General features: G+C 30.7%; 1 protein-coding gene across 5 annotated transcripts in view; it reads left to right on the top strand.

The window, feature by feature from the left end:
- Positions 1–12655: 12655 nt before the first annotated feature.
- Positions 12656–16011, top strand: part of LOC107451173 (serine/threonine-protein kinase unc-51-like protein Atg1) — a 67188-nt gene continuing 63832 nt past the window's right edge. For all 5 annotated transcript variants that reach the window (XM_071185374.1, XM_071185373.1, XM_071185372.1 and 2 more), the window contains exons 1-2: positions 12656–12795; positions 14742–14792. In XM_071185374.1, coding sequence (XP_071041475.1) covers positions 12658–12795; positions 14742–14792 — 189 coding nt within the window. In that variant the 5' untranslated portion in view covers positions 12656–12657. The remainder of the gene's footprint in view (positions 12796–14741; positions 14793–16011) is intronic.

The raw sequence follows: 16011 nt of genomic DNA, 5'->3' as shown, positions 1-16011 counted from the left end.
GTGTTCATAAAAACAAATATTTTTATTTTGAATAGTATATTGTAATAAACATATATAAAGTAAAATTATTGTTTGATATTTGACATCTCTGCTACTATCTTTCCTATTTCGGGAGAAATTTTATTTGCCGAGACTACTTTCAAAGTTGACCCAACGTGAGCGTTATTAATACGGTTTCGGACAGGAAATTTATTTCCATTCATAACAGAAAATAATTGCTTGCACTGATAAGTACTTCCAAACATGGAAATAATTTCATATGCGAATTTTCGAGTATTTTCAAACCTAGCAGGTAAATATTTGTAAAATTCAGGCACTCTCACTTCAATGAATTTTGCCTTTAAATTTGAGTCGCACTGAATCTCAATCACTTCCATTTGCATATAACTGGGTACTGAGTCTATATTTATTGAGAAAATCGAAGAAAACAAACAAAATTTGACATCCAAAGAATTAAAATCTTTAAACCTTGTTTCAAATTCTGTTCTAAGATTTGAAATTTTTTCTGCGTATTTTTGATACGATGCAGTATCCATGGAATGGCAGGTGCCGCAAGTCAATTAGAATTTTACATTTTCGCGCGTACAGTTAAAATGATCCGTATAGTTTATAAATAAAGTATATTATAATTTTATATGCTAGTTTCCCTTCTAATTAACATTTCTATTTTATTTTTACTTTGCGTACTGGGCAGCAAAAATGGTCATCTCGGGCCGCGAGTTTGACACCCCTGATGTAAAGTCTTTGAAAATTATTTTGCGTTTTGTTACTGTATATAGTGCTTAAAAATATTTTTTGAGTGCTTAAAAGGTGCTTATTTTATGTTGAAAGATTTGGCTACGCACCCTGATAAATTTGAAAATTTTCACGTTGAAAAGCAAAATTGAAACAAAATCTCATTCGTTATTAAATTTACTGTACGCAGAATTATTTCAATAGTATGCTGTTCCTCCCCCTCCCCTTGTTGATTCTCTTCTGTTTATTCTTTTTTAATATCTCATGTCCGAAAGTAAAAAAAGAAACAAAAATATGTGATATGAATAAAGTTTAAGTCATTTGAGCTTATTTGATGATTGTTGGTCATAAATTAGCTTGATTTTAAATAATATTCTCTCGTCTGCGATGATTTTCGTTTTGCGGGGAGAGATTAGCATCAGGAATGAATTAGCTGATCTTATTTTTTTTTCTTTTCTTCCCTTCTCAAATGTTACGTAATATGAAAATTAAACGGCTCTTTTGTTCGAATTGAAATTGCAGCTGCTTTTATTATTATATTCGGGTAACTCCTTTCTTTTCCTCCCTCTCTAACCGGTTGTCATTTAGAACGGCCTTGTCTACATGAAAGTTAATTACTCATTATTAGAATGAAGGAGTGCCCTGCAACTGATAGTACTGATTTTTTCATAAAATTGTTCGAAATGTTTACTCTTTTAACTTGCGTATTAATTTATAGATCCTTGAAATTGCCTAAATGTGCTGTAGTTAACTTTTAAATTTAAGGAAATGATAATATTTACAGCCCCTAACCAAATTATAAGATTCTAATTAAAAATCTTAATTATCAGGTGATACTATACAGCTTTATTGTTTTAACGCCACTGAAACCGGTTTGCACTTGTTTACGTTCTTGTATCAATTGGTTAAATTAGACGATATGTAATATAAATTCGACGATTGGATATATTAGACGCTATATTATATAAATATAGAATATTTATTATATCAGGTATTATTATAATGTAATGTAATAATTATGCCGGGATAGCCTGGTTGGTAGGGCACTGGGTCTATGTCCAAGAGTTCGTGTATTTGATCCCTGCCGGCCGAAGACTTCCCCGTGTAGTAAATGATGACTGATGCGCGTTAAATCTGTCGAATCGCGAAGTCCTCCATGTTCCCATAACAAATCAAAACCTCTGGGGGTACTGATCCAGGAGTTTCCTTGTCTTCTGGATTAGGTTCAAAATGGCAAGGCTACGGAGTTGAACATTAGTAGTCGTAAACCCAAAATTGGGTCGGCTGTTCAACGACGGATATAAAATATATAGGAAAAATAATATAATAGTTAGATCAAATTATTAGACACGCTGTAGTTTTTTAATAATGACATGTTTTTACACGAGTTTATATGCAATACTTTTATATTTAAACATACATGTAATGGGGTTTTATTCAGGAGATTTTTATATGCTTCCAATTTTTATTTATTTTTAGCTATTGAATTACAATGTTAAACAATTGATACACGAACGTAAACAAGAACAAACCGGTTTCAGTCTCGTTAAAACAATAACGCTGAATAGTATTACCTGATAATTAAGATTTTACATGGAATCTTAGAGTGCGTTTAATAATTTGGCTGTATTTGATTCCACAATTAATTTCGTATGTTTTTGCTTTGGAATGTCACAGTTGAGATTGGCTAGTAAATAAAGTAAAACTTAATCCTTTTATAATTTTGTGACTAAATAATTTTGTGCATGTGTTTATTCTTGGGGCGGGGGTATAATATGTATTTATATATTAAAATATATTTATTATGTATGCTCATATAGCGAAAGTTCTCTAGTTCTAATTTTTTTTAAAAGGTCTGTTTGTTTTAAAAAATTTTGCTTTAATACACTACAACTAAAAAAATAAATTGCAACAGCCTCAGATAATTTGAGTCTCTGATTGATTTAAAATACTATTTTTTAAAAATATTTTTCGAATCCTCTTCCTAAAAATGATTCCTTCCCCCATCTTTCATTTTCCCATTTTAAGAATAATTTTTGTTATAAAGATTTGTGCGTAAGTCTGTGACGTACAGTACCAGGGGGGAAAGAAAAAACTTGCAATTTAATGATCGGATTATCACGTATTAGGCTGTGATCTTAATGGTTCGAGGGCTTCACTTGAATTTTGTGCATATTTTAAATAAATAAAAATGTTTAAATTAATCTAGTTCATTTTCAAAACATGAAAAATCTTGTCAGCTGTCTTAATATTTATCTCAAAGCTATCATTCGAATCCCACTGCTCTGTGTAACTTAAATAATCATTTTATGTTACATAAATTCGAATCGTCACATCCTTCCATTGTGATGTTGGAAGAGGATGACTTCAAAACATTCACCTCAGCAGTCTTGGCACCGTGCCCGTAATGTCATTCTCCCGCCTCCACTTCCTCCTTCACTTGCATCATCCTGACTTGAAATAGTTGTTTTTATTTACATTCGATATATACCGTTTCTTGATTGATGCCAGATTCTTTGCAATCGCTATTATTTATTAGAATTTTTAACTATCGTCTGCTTTTCACGTGATATCGTGTTTAATATTTGTTTTTATTATTAACTAGGTTAATTTTTTTTTTAAATTTTGTTTAAATTCTCGATTGATTACCAGATTTTTAGCAATCGCTATTATTTGTTAGAATTTTTAACTATCGTCTGCGTTTCACGTGTTTAATATCTGTTTTTATTATTAAATTTTATGTGGATTACTAAATTTTTAATTGTTTTTCTGAGTTTGCTAAATTTTATCAATGTTCCAGACAACATCTGGTGGTCTATCGCGGAGTGTTTGCGGTAAAATGTGAAATGACAAGAGTTCATTTTCCCATTACGAGATAAATCATTTATTTATTGTTATACATCTGCATTTTGTTTCTGCGTGGAAAATATTTCCTATAATTTCTCTGGAAAAAATTTATGATTTTAAGTCGTTGAAATTTTTGGAAAATCCATAAAAGCTTTCAAAAACTGTGAGGTAAAAAAAAATTTTCCTGCAAAATTAACTAATTAAAACAAGTTATCGTAATAAGTACAAGTTTTATTACGTTATATGAATAGGGATCGTTAACAAATTACGCTTGAATATCAATGAATTCCACTCTTAGAAAGGGCTCGAGACAGTTTATTCTTCAAAATATAGGTTCTGTTCGGGCAGCCGCAATCCAGAAAATGTTCGTCGGATGATGGAACATGGGTAGAAAAAATTTTAAAGAACTTTATAAAATTAATTTCATCAATGTTCAATTTGTTAAGGGGTGTTTGTAAAATTGCACATAGATCCAGGCACGTTCTTAAAATAAAGTTGCAGTATATACCTCTCTTCTTTTTCTTTTAATTTCAAAAATTGAAAGCCAACTTCAATCTGTTTCTTTTAAAACGCGAATTTAGTCTGTAGTTAAACATTAGAATAAAAAGTAATTACAAGGAACTTAACCGCAGACTATTCTTAATTAATATAACTATCAGCCTCGGGTTACTCTGGCGTATGCGGAAGTCATGGTGTCTACTATTTTGTGTGACATGGCATGCTAAAGTGTTTAACGCAATTGTGAGTTGGGAATATTCCCAAAATGCACAGCTGTAGTGTTTTTAAATAACTTTTTAGCTTGCGGTTAAGAAAGAACAACACAAATAGCAAATGAAAAATGTTACTTTCAATTCTTATTTTGATAAAGATAAGAGGGATAAGAAAAACATTAAAAAAAACTTATTTAAACACTTTTTTTTTTTTGTTGCCAAAAACTAATTCTTGCATTCGCTTTTCTGTCCTTCTTCAGGGATCTGTTTAGAAGAAATTTGGGTCCGTTAACGAACTCTTCACTAGGACTGGACGATATTAGAAATTATATATCGTGATGCATCGTCAGTTTTGCATCGCGATATAGCGATGTATCGCGATATAGTCCTTTTTAATTTCATTTACTTGTAAGGCACAAAAAGTCAGATTTCTATCAAAATTTCGTACTCAGATTGATTTAAATCAATTTATAAATTTGAAGATATATATGTTTTGCTTAAGAAAGATATTAAATAAATTGACTACAATGTACAAATCTTACTTAAAATATTCATTGAAATGTTTGTTTAGAAATTCATAATACGCGTAAAACACATTTTTTATAAATTAATATTTTCTTGTACTATGCATAAATAATTACATAATTATTAAGTTCGATCGTAATGTTCAATTTCTAAATGAAACGTTAAAAATTATTTGTATGTTTAAAACAAAGTGCTAAATAAATTTTAGGAAAAAAAAAACGTTTTTAAAACACTATTTATTATTATTATCATTTCAGTTATTATAGTACATTCACGTCACACTAGAGCTGCACAATGGGCTATTGGCGACAGTCTGGGAAACATCCCTGAGGATGATCCGAAGACATACCATCACAATTTTGATCCTCTGTAGATGGGATGGCACCCCGCTTCGGTAGCCCGACGACCTGCATGCGAAGTCGAGCACTTTACGGTAGAACAGTTTAACGAGGACCAATACCGCACACCCTCGGTCCCTACGCAGGCTGATCCAAGTGGTCTTTCACCCACACACTGACCGCAGCCAGTGACGCTTGACTTCGGTGATCTGCAGGAAATCGAGTCTTAACGATCAGTCCACTGCGGAACCTTATCATTTCAGATAAATAATTAAATTAAATTAAATAATGACCGAATTATGAACGAAAAACAAAGTAAGATTTAATTTCTTAAAAATAAAAAAATTGTGATATTCGATAATATATTTAGCTAATTAACAAATAATATGAAAAGAATATTTAAAAAAAAATATTATACTCTCTAATAAAACGAAGTGCCAAATGATTTAAAAAAATGAATAAAATACGCAAACCTTTCAAATTTTTTTGTATAAAAAAAGCTGATTGACTTATGTCCAAATCCAATTGACAAAAATAAATTTTGTTTTAATTTTATTTCTAAAAGTAAAAACAACAAGATTTATAAATTTAAAATCAGTAATAAAAACTCATTAAATTATTAGAAGTTTCATCCAAAAAGTTTTTAATAAATTAAAAGAAAGTAAAAAAANTATTATAAATTTAAGAATTGTTTAAATTTACTTAATGCGTAACACATTAAAAGTGATACATAACTAAGTTGTGTTAGTTAAAATATCTCAATTGAAATTATTAAAAATGTTAGTGATTTTGTTTCCATTATTCGTCCGAAATTAATATTCCGTGTTGAGCAGTATAAGCTATATACCAAATATTTGTATGTAGCATCTCTAATTTAGTAGCAGCAATTGTTGAGCAGAATCTTGTATCTATTTGCAATTAAAAAACTTCTTGAAAAAGTTTTTAGTAATTTTTGCAATAACAGGACCCTATTTGCACAAATTCACAAAAGCAGGAACCTGGTTGAAAGAATGTGGCTTAACGCTTATTTTATATTCACAAATTATGAGTAGTTTTTTAATTAAGATTGCATGCATTATTGAATGCTATGCAAATTATAGACTATTAATTGTGGGGATGTAAATTATATAAATATATAATTTACAACCCCCTTCCCCACTTTAGCAAGCAATGCGAATTGAATTGCTATTCTAATTTGAATAAGAAAACAAAGCTCCTATTTTTTTGTGTGTGCTGCACACAACACGCAAGATTTGCACTTAATTGGTATTTTTTCCCGTCGTTGGTGTCGCATATTCTGCGTTATAAATTGCACGTACAATAATTACGTATTATTCCGTTGATTACGTATGACTTTTTCTTTTTAACTGTAATTGAGCGTCTTATTTACATTTACTTTTCTATTACATTTATTATTCTTCACTTATTGTTTTCACTGCATTTACAATTATTAAGTTTGCACCTCTCTTGAATTTTCAGGGAAATTTAGCCTAATTTGGGAATTTTTGGAGTATTAGCAATTTACAATGTGTCAATTTAACACTAAGTAACTTTTAATAAATTATTTATTACATTTTTCTTATTAACCATTAGCTTATAAGAACTTATACAACAGTGTTTTCTTTTATTTTTCTTATTATTAGTGCTATTGTATTAAATAATTCTATTTAATAACTTTGTTTTTTTTTTCCTTTTTTCTATATTAAATAAACATTTTTCTTTTAAAATCAGTTCATACTTAAACTTTTTATAAAACATAATACTGAATTTATTAAACATTTATTGAAGTTCTTAATTATTTATTTTTTAATGTCTTGAAAGTGCAAAAACAATGAGTAAATTCAGGTTGAAGAAATGAACAATTTTCTTTATTTTAAGTTTTTAATGAATATGTTTGTAAATTTTTATATTGCAGTTCAAATCGCCCTAATTCAAATCGCCTAATCGCCAAAATTCTGTAGCTAACACTAATTACATATGTGAAAAAAAATTTATGCCTAACTTTATTTGAAAATAATATACTAAATTGTAAAACAAGTACATAGTGTTATAGAGCATACGATTTAATAAATGGCTGATTAAATTTCTATTTTTCAATAGAATAAGCCATATCAAGCCTTGAGTAACAAATTGTTCCATGGCAGTACCGATTAAATTTACAAAATTTGATTTCTAATTTATATATTTTTAACAAAAAATACTTTTTTTATGGAGGAAATTATTCTACATTCATAAACAAAATCGTTTTCTTTTCTTTTTTTCAACTTATATTTTTTCTTTTCGTATTAAGTAAGACAAGAGATTATTCCAAAAAAACTTTAAATAGTATTCTAATGGATGTTCTCTGTTAATAGTATTTCCTAAAGAAATTTATTAGAATTATCTTATTTAGCACATTTTGTTTTATTCACATTTTTTCTATTGAATTTTAACATTTAAATGGCAACAATTTTAAGTTTGAATTAATTTTTATTAATTGTCGAAATCGAACTTTAAAAAGAAATATTCCGCATACTTCCTAGTTAATCGACAAAATTGCTTTCGCCTTCACTTGGAGTGTAAAGGAAAGAGATAACTGTTGAATCAAAACGCGTCGCTTTAACCTTTGTTCCAACTCTTGAGCGCGATTCTAAATAAAGGACGAGATCTAAATTAGAAGAACCATTGCATAATCTGTTTAGAAGTATATCTTCGTGCTCCTGCTCTAAACATATGATGAGGGCTGTTTACAATTTGGTGTATTAGATAAAATATTTATTCTTCCTTTCCGATTCTACGCATCAGACTTATTCAGATTACTTTTATTATTATTAAATTTTAGTTTGTTATTTAATATTTATACATGATTGAACAGCGTTGGTCCTGCTATCTGGCGGTAGGTTTACGAATTGAATGATTTTTTTTAGCATGAGATAATGACTAATTTCCCTGTGCTGTGTGTCTGTAATCGCTTAGAAAGATAGATTTTTTTTTTAAGCTAATGATTAGAAGAATGGTTATTAATATTAATTTCTTATTATTTTGCATTTGAGAATAGTTAGAACAGCGAAGTTATTTATGTCAGATGTTTTTCGAACTGAATATTATTTTTGGCATGGATTTTATTATAGAGTCATTTAATTTTGAAGTTTATCGTTAAATGCTTGCCGCGCGTAGTCATTCGTCCGGTAAATTACCTTCAGATGACCTTACAGCCAGTATTGTCATTTCCGAAAATAAGCAGTATATTGTGTATTCGAATGTCATTAGAGTTATATTGGCAAAAGGAAAACGATAGAATGAAAGTTAAAGAAACTTCTATTTTTCCTGTGTTTTCGAAAAAAAAAGAAGAAAAAAACGACCAGGAAAACAACTCCTAGCTGCGCGGATTGTTTAGGAGTACTCAGTTGAAATGCTCTACTCCGACTTCTACTCAATTGAAATTTCTTCCAAATTCCAGGAAATGACAAATATAAATGCCCCTGTATTACTAGGGGATAGCCTGGTTTTCAGAGCGCTGGGCCCATGTCCCAGAGGACGTGGGCTCAATCCCCACCGGCCGAAGATTCCCCGTGTAGTAAATGGTCACTGGTGCACGTTAAATCTGTCGAGTCACAAAGTTCTCCAAGTTCCCATTACAAATCATACCTCTGGGGGTACTAATCCAGGAGTTTCCATATCTTCTGAATTGGTTCAAAATTACAAATCTACGGAGTTGAACATTAGTAGTCGTAAACCCAAAATTAGGTCGGCTGTTCAACAACGGTTATTAAATAAAATATTATTACTAGATCCGCGATGGCTCAGGGGGTAGAGCGTTCGCCTTACAATGAGATGAACCGGGTTCGATTCCCAGCTACCACAGTGCTGATGTAAAATATTCTTAGTGGTAGACGGATGATGCGTAAGAATGCGCTTGCCACCATGCTAAGAATGGGAAGTTTTCTTGCTTTTCCTCTCCCTGTAACGCAAATTCGGGTTAATTCCATCAAAAAGCCTTTCACGAAGGCGAAATTTCTCCCAATACTTGATCCAGGAGTTCTCTTGTCTTTGGGATTGAGTTCAAAATGACAAGGCTACGGAGTTGAACATTAGTAGTTGTAAACCCAAACAATTGGGTCGGCTGTTCAACGACGGTTATAAAATATTATTAGTACTCAGTAAATGTTAATTTCAAATTATATGTTAGTATTTTTTTATTTACGATCAGAGTAACACAAAAAGGTGAACGAGAGTAAAGGCATAAGATAACAGTTGAAATAATATATTTGTACAAAGTATTGAAATTGGGAAAAACCGACATAAAAAAAAAAAAGTTAGACATCACAGTTGCTGATTTTCTTGAAGAATTAGTCCTTATATGTAAATGATATTTCATTCATTGATATATAAATTTAATTGGTAACAATTTTAACCGCCACTACATGTGAATAACTTAAACATAATATATAAATGCATGATATCGTGCGATGGTGTGTTTTATATACACTGGTTAAATATTAAAATATTTTTGCCTGAGTTTTTATAAATAGTTCACTACCACTTGGTTCTTGGATAGAGCTTAAATTGGCAGGTTGTCATAGTGACCGCTCACTCACACGTAATATAAACCTGACAAAGAAATTGTACAGTGAACATTTATGAATTATGAAACAACTAGGAGGCTTCGCCCCCTGCTCGCTGGCGCTCGCCAACCCCCGGAACTGCTTTCGCAGTTCATTTCGGATTGCTTCGCAATCCGATGCTCGCTTTGCTCGCTCATTGGATACGTTCTTAACGTCTAGCTTTTGTATACTTTTTTGAACACTGAAGTTCCGAAAACTTTTCACCGTAGAAAATTCTAAACCTGTGCATTTCAATATTAATTTGTAATTGAAAACAGTTCGCATATTTTTCTTAATCACACTATTCTAAATTTCAGTTGTTGAGAAAAGTAACTGTTGTAAGTTTTGGTTTAAAGTCTTTCCCACCAGAGGGCTAAAACCATGTGTTGTAAAGCAATATGAAATAGTACTGAACGCCGGATGTAAAGCATCGGCTTCGGTGAAGATAATTTTGCGAGAATTTTTTTTAATAATTCGGTAAGAATTCACCCGATTAGCCATATGATGCTCACTACGTGCTCTTGCCCGCCGAAGTCTATCAATTAAAAATGAAAACTGTTGCCAACGCGAGAAAAGAAATATCATCGGTTTCATTGTTACATACATACGTATTAGCGTTTTATATAATATAGATTAAGCTAAGTGCTATTATAAGCTAAATAAATTTGGTTTTGGAATTCAAAAATTTCACTAGGGGTCTAAGCCCCGCCGACCCCGATGATTGCTTCGCGATAATTGTTGTTTCTTGGCAGAAAACTGATTTTCTAATAAAGTTAAAATTATTCACCTAGCATACATGTACTCCAAAAAAATTCTGTTTGTTTACGCCTCCACTTCCCACATCCAAATATTTTCCTATTAAGATGTATAAATCATTTTTTTGAAAGAACATTTAAAGTATATTATTATAACAAATTTGGTGAGTTCACTACTGTCATTTAATATTTTTGCCCACCAAGCAAACGGATGTATATTTTAAATACAATTCTCCCATTCATGATTTTTTGGCATGAAGCTGAAAGTTACGTTCATTTAACCGTAATCCATAATAGTAGTATATTAATGTAGTTTGCAACAGACGCCGATTTAAATAAATTTATCTTAAAATGTAACGTACAATGGCGTTATTCTAATACTCTAATAAAAACAGTCCTCTTAAACCATTAATTTAGAAAAGAAACGAAATTAAAAACGGTACAGGAAAAATACCTTTAAATTAGTGATGCAAAAATATTTATAGGAGAACATTAACTTTATGATCAATTTTTTGCTGATGACAAACAAACCAACAAAAAAAAAAATAGTGCGTGGAGTCCCTCCACTTGGAAGAAGTTAAACTTCGTAACCTGCGACGTTAATTGTAGAAGAATCAGCAGTCGCAGAAGGATCGCTAGTTCGATTCAACGACTCTTTTTCCTGCTACGCTCGCTTCCGTGCTCTGTAACAACGGTAATATTGTGCACTTTTCCCTCGTGGATCTCTTGAACCAGTGGAAGTGCTTGTGGTTGCCTCATCGTCTCGTCATGGAAAATGTATTGGTATTAATAATGTATGCGAATGCGTCATAATGTAATTTCAGAGAAGAAAACCTAACAATCAATTGATATTCACAAGAGACGTGCCTTGGCATAACCTTAATAACGCATTGTCGGTGGGATTGTTTTCACTCATTTTTTACAATTGTTATCCACTAAATTTGAAAATAAAAAATACTATCCTATTAAATTATATGTGTATCAAATCAAACTAAAAAAATATTTATCGAAAAACAATACTTCTGTGACTTTTATTATTTTTATGCTAGTGAGAATCAAAACAATATGGAAATGAATGAGGGAAAAGTGAATCCTACCACGTGATTTCCCGGCCAATAAAAATGTAGCGTTAAACGTTTAACGCAACCGTGCTGGAAGTCGCATAAGAAGTATAACTTCAATAAAAATTAATGTGGGAAAACTGGATCCTACTTTGTGATTTTCCGGCCAATAAAAATGCACCGGCAACAATGGAAAACTGCTATACCATCATTAGATTTTTATATGTAGTTAGATATTATTTTAACACATTTTTCCTTCTTCATCAGCACTACAGGCCAGTGGAGGTCAAAGCTTTCTGAATTTTGATTTTTTTTCCCAATCAAAAAAGCAATGCTCTGGGGAAATATTAGATACTGGGAATTTTCTGCAACCCTGCAGAAAAGTTATTGTTGTTCCAGCTAAGATTTTATTTTTGATTTGATAATGGTGAGCATTGCCAACTCTACTGTATTTTCCAGTAGACTACTGGATTTCACTAGTTTCTCCTGGTCTGCTGATTTAATGAAAATTCTCCTGGTTTTTGTACATTTTAGAAAACTCCCTAAAATTGTGCAAGTTTCCTAAAAAAAAATTCTTATCAAAATAGAATTTTTGTACAGATAATTGCTTGCTTTCTTGAATATTTTAATAAGCATTACTAATATATAAATGAAGAGCCTCAGTTATAGAAATCAATTTAAAACTTTTTTTTTTGTTCTAAAATGTTAGTTTATTTTTATTCAGAACTCCTTTTTTTTAAATAAATTTAAAAAAATTTTTTAACTATCTTTTATGAATTAAATGCCTACTACTATTCAAAATTTTAAGTAAACATAATACACAACATTTCAAGCATATTTAATGCCGCTCATGACTGGAAAATATTGCAGTTTTTCTTTTCTGATGACTATAAAAATCCCTAAAATTCCCTATGTGTAAAATATTTATACATTATGCAACAATTATCATGGAATTTATATTTCGTTAAACCTATTGGATTGTTTCCCATCTTTGTTGGCAGCTATGATAATGTGCTGTGTTTGCATTTAATTAGTAATACATACATTTTATCGACTGTATATTTGTTAAAGCTGAATATGGTGTTTTGTGTATAAAATTTTTAATGGTTTCGAATGAATTTAAGAATATTCTTTTTTCTTTCTTTCAGAATCACAATCTCGCAGTGGCTATAAAGCGTATACCTAAAGGAAAACTCGGCAAGTCACAGCCACTGCTCGGCAAGGAAATCAAAATACTCCAAGTAAGAACATTTTCAGACTTTAATAATGACGATTTTTAAAAGTTGCTTAATGCTTTTTTTTTTCTTTCCAAAATCGGTATTTTTAAATATTTCTTGGTCGCTTTTTTTTTACATGTTTAAAAATTTTAGATTTTGCCATTTCAAATTGCAATTAAAAAGAAGTAAATATTTGTTGACCTTACAATTCAAATGGTTATTTTTTCCCCTTTGTTCGTGAATGAAATGAATAAAATAAGTAATATGAAAAAAAAAGTTCTTACTTAGTAAATTCTTACTTAGATCATCAAAGAAATTTCTTATTTTGGTTACTTTTTATTAAATAAAATTTTTTTCTCCCATATAGAACTAAAATTAGTATTTAATGTTTGAAAAAAACTGTATTAACATCAAAGGCCGTCCACTATAAGTTTTTAAAAAAAATTTATTTGAACTTGAGTGTATGAATTAAAAAGTATTTTATTAACGATTCAAAATTTGAACAAGATATATACGTAGGAAGAGTGTGAATTAAGAGTAGGAATTAAAAAATATTATTGAAAACTATTATTGTGCGGTTAGAGCTCAAAGATCGGTTGTTATCGGTTATAGAGACCTAGTGTTGTTGTCACCAACACTGAAAACGGTCTCGGATAAATGCCGGATTTTAATATTGTGGTGTGTTGCTTAAAAATAAAGCTGTATCGCGAGATTTCTACTGCATTAGAAAGTTACATTATTTTGACATGGGTCAATATTTTCTTAAACTCGTATAAAATATATCAACATTCACAAAATTGTGTTCATTAACTATGGTTATACAGGGTGTCCCAAAACGACCGCATAAACTCTGCACAGCTCTAGATTCCTCGTTGAGAGTACATAAAAACTGTCTAAAGAAGCGTTCCCGTACGATCCATAGTTTACGGGAAAAAGACGAAAAACAAAGTATGACGTCACTGCCGGTGCAAGAAAAAAACCCTTTATTGAACATATCAACAGCAGTTATGAACAATTTAAAACAGATGTTCAAAGTGTCTACCGTGCATATGTCCAATAAAGTGTTTTTTTCTTGCACCGGCAGTGACGTCATACTTTGTTTTTCGTCTTTTTCCCGTAAACTATGGATCGTACAGGAACGCTTCTTTAGACAGTTTTTATGTACTCCCAACGAGGAATCTAGCTGTGCAGAGTTTATGCGGTCGTTTTGGGACACCCTGTATATTATGTTTGCAATGTTATCTTTTTGATAAGTTATCGATAAAGATCGTGGTATTATAGTATTCGGTAATAATAGTTATAAATAATGACCCTGATAGTGTCGTATTTGTCACATCTATGTAAATTAGAATCTGGCATTGTTCCTACGTGTTTACAAACTTAGATTTCATGGTCCCTGTAATCGATAAGTACACAAAGACTGTTTAATTCGAGTATATAGTTCAGAGATATTTGAAAAAACATAAGTTTTGAGATCCTGTAGCATGTTTTTTGGACGAATCCCTTCCGAAATAATGCTATACATATCGCTCATTTGGCGAAACAATGACGTAACTGCAAAATCAAGTTACGTCATTGTTTCACCAAATAAGCGATATAAAAAATATCAGTTTTCCTATGAAAAACAGCGACCAATGGCAAAGAAAGGATTTATTCGGATTAATTTTTTATTTATTTATTGATTTAAGTAAAATATTTTTATTTATTTATTGATTTAAGTAAAATATTTTTTTTTATTTATTGATTTTTTTAAAAAAAATTTTTAACATCTCTTTCGATATTTTAACGGAAATATAGTGTTCTATGTATCGCTCATTTGGTGAAACAATGACGTAACTTGATTTTGCAGTTACGTCATTGTTCATTTCTTTTTAATGTTTGGAAATTCTTAAAAGCATCGATTGAGTTTCTCAATTATTTTTCTTACTGTACGCGTTTTCTTTTTATTTATGTGTTTATTTAATTTTCAGGAACTGACGAAATTGAAACACAAAAATATTGTGGCGCTTTTGGAATGTGTCGTAAGTACTGATTCATTTATCTTTTTACCCTAACAGTAGCTAAGTATAAAACGGTTCCGTTCTTATTTAACTTCATTCTCTTCTGTAAGTGGTCTTGTAGTGTAAAAATTTAAAAATAGATATTTATTTATTTACATATTTTGAATATTTCAATTAAATTTTCTTTCAAGGTTTAATATTTCTTTCTTTCGCATTCTTTTTATTCAAGCTCTGCCACCACACAATTCATAGATTGAAAATAGGCCGCTCAAAGCAAACTCCCAGCCGGTATTCTGAGTTGCTTATTTTTTGTGACCAGGGATATAAGTAACGCTTACATAAGACATTAAAGTCTCCGAGAGAAAAAAGATGCAGTCAGCTTTCTATTTAACGAGCTTTCATATTACGAATTTCTCTATTTTGCGATTTCTGAAGTCTTGAAATTTTGCTTCCGACTCTACAACCGTGGGCTATTTTGTCAATCCATAATCATTCTGTAACCAATTATTATTTTTTCTAAAAAAAAAAATTAAAAAAAAGAAAAAAGACAAACCAGATAATGGCGATCTATTATTATACCGTTATTTTAAAGCCGGCCTAGTTTATATAAAGCTGCAAAACTAGTTTACCGCGTAAATGAGTGACCGCCTAAACGCTATTATGTCTGTCTTTTTTAAACTTCCGCAGTGATTTCTCAAAATTCTTTCATCCAGAACAAGGTGTTGAATTGCGCAAAGGCCATCGCTTTGCTTCATTAAAAGATGTTACTTTCCCTCACTCGCTTGAAACCTTTACTCCACGAAACGCAAAAGAATTAAAAAAGGTTCTCACAGGGACGAAATGGTTTTAAATATATTGTGGCAATCAGTGTTATGCATCACTAGTAGAGTGAAACAAAAGCGTTTCTTCCCCCCCCCCCAGTCGCACATCGCTTTTAAAATGTTCATAAGACACCGGAATTTCTTTTTCTTTTTTTTTTTTAACCTTTCTAATTTGTAAAAAAAATAATAGCGCATAGTTTTTTTTTTTTTTTGCTACGATGTAAAAATATTTTGAACTAGCTCTATAATGTATTCAAAATTAATTTAGTGCTAAAATATTGAGTTCAAAGTGCAAGGTTAATTAGTAATAATAAATATTTATCAAGAAATCTGTTCTCCAAAATAAATGCTAAAAGAATCCTTTTTAATTTTTTTATTTAAAAAATATGTAAATATCTTTATTTTTTTAACGTTTTAGA

The sequence above is a fragment of the Parasteatoda tepidariorum genome, chromosome 9 (genome assembly GCF_043381705.1).
Source record: "Parasteatoda tepidariorum isolate YZ-2023 chromosome 9, CAS_Ptep_4.0, whole genome shotgun sequence".
Classification (NCBI taxonomy): domain Eukaryota; kingdom Metazoa; phylum Arthropoda; class Arachnida; order Araneae; family Theridiidae; genus Parasteatoda; species Parasteatoda tepidariorum.
The sequence above is the reverse complement of the archived record's forward strand: the minus strand, read 5'-3'. Positions and strand labels throughout refer to the sequence as shown.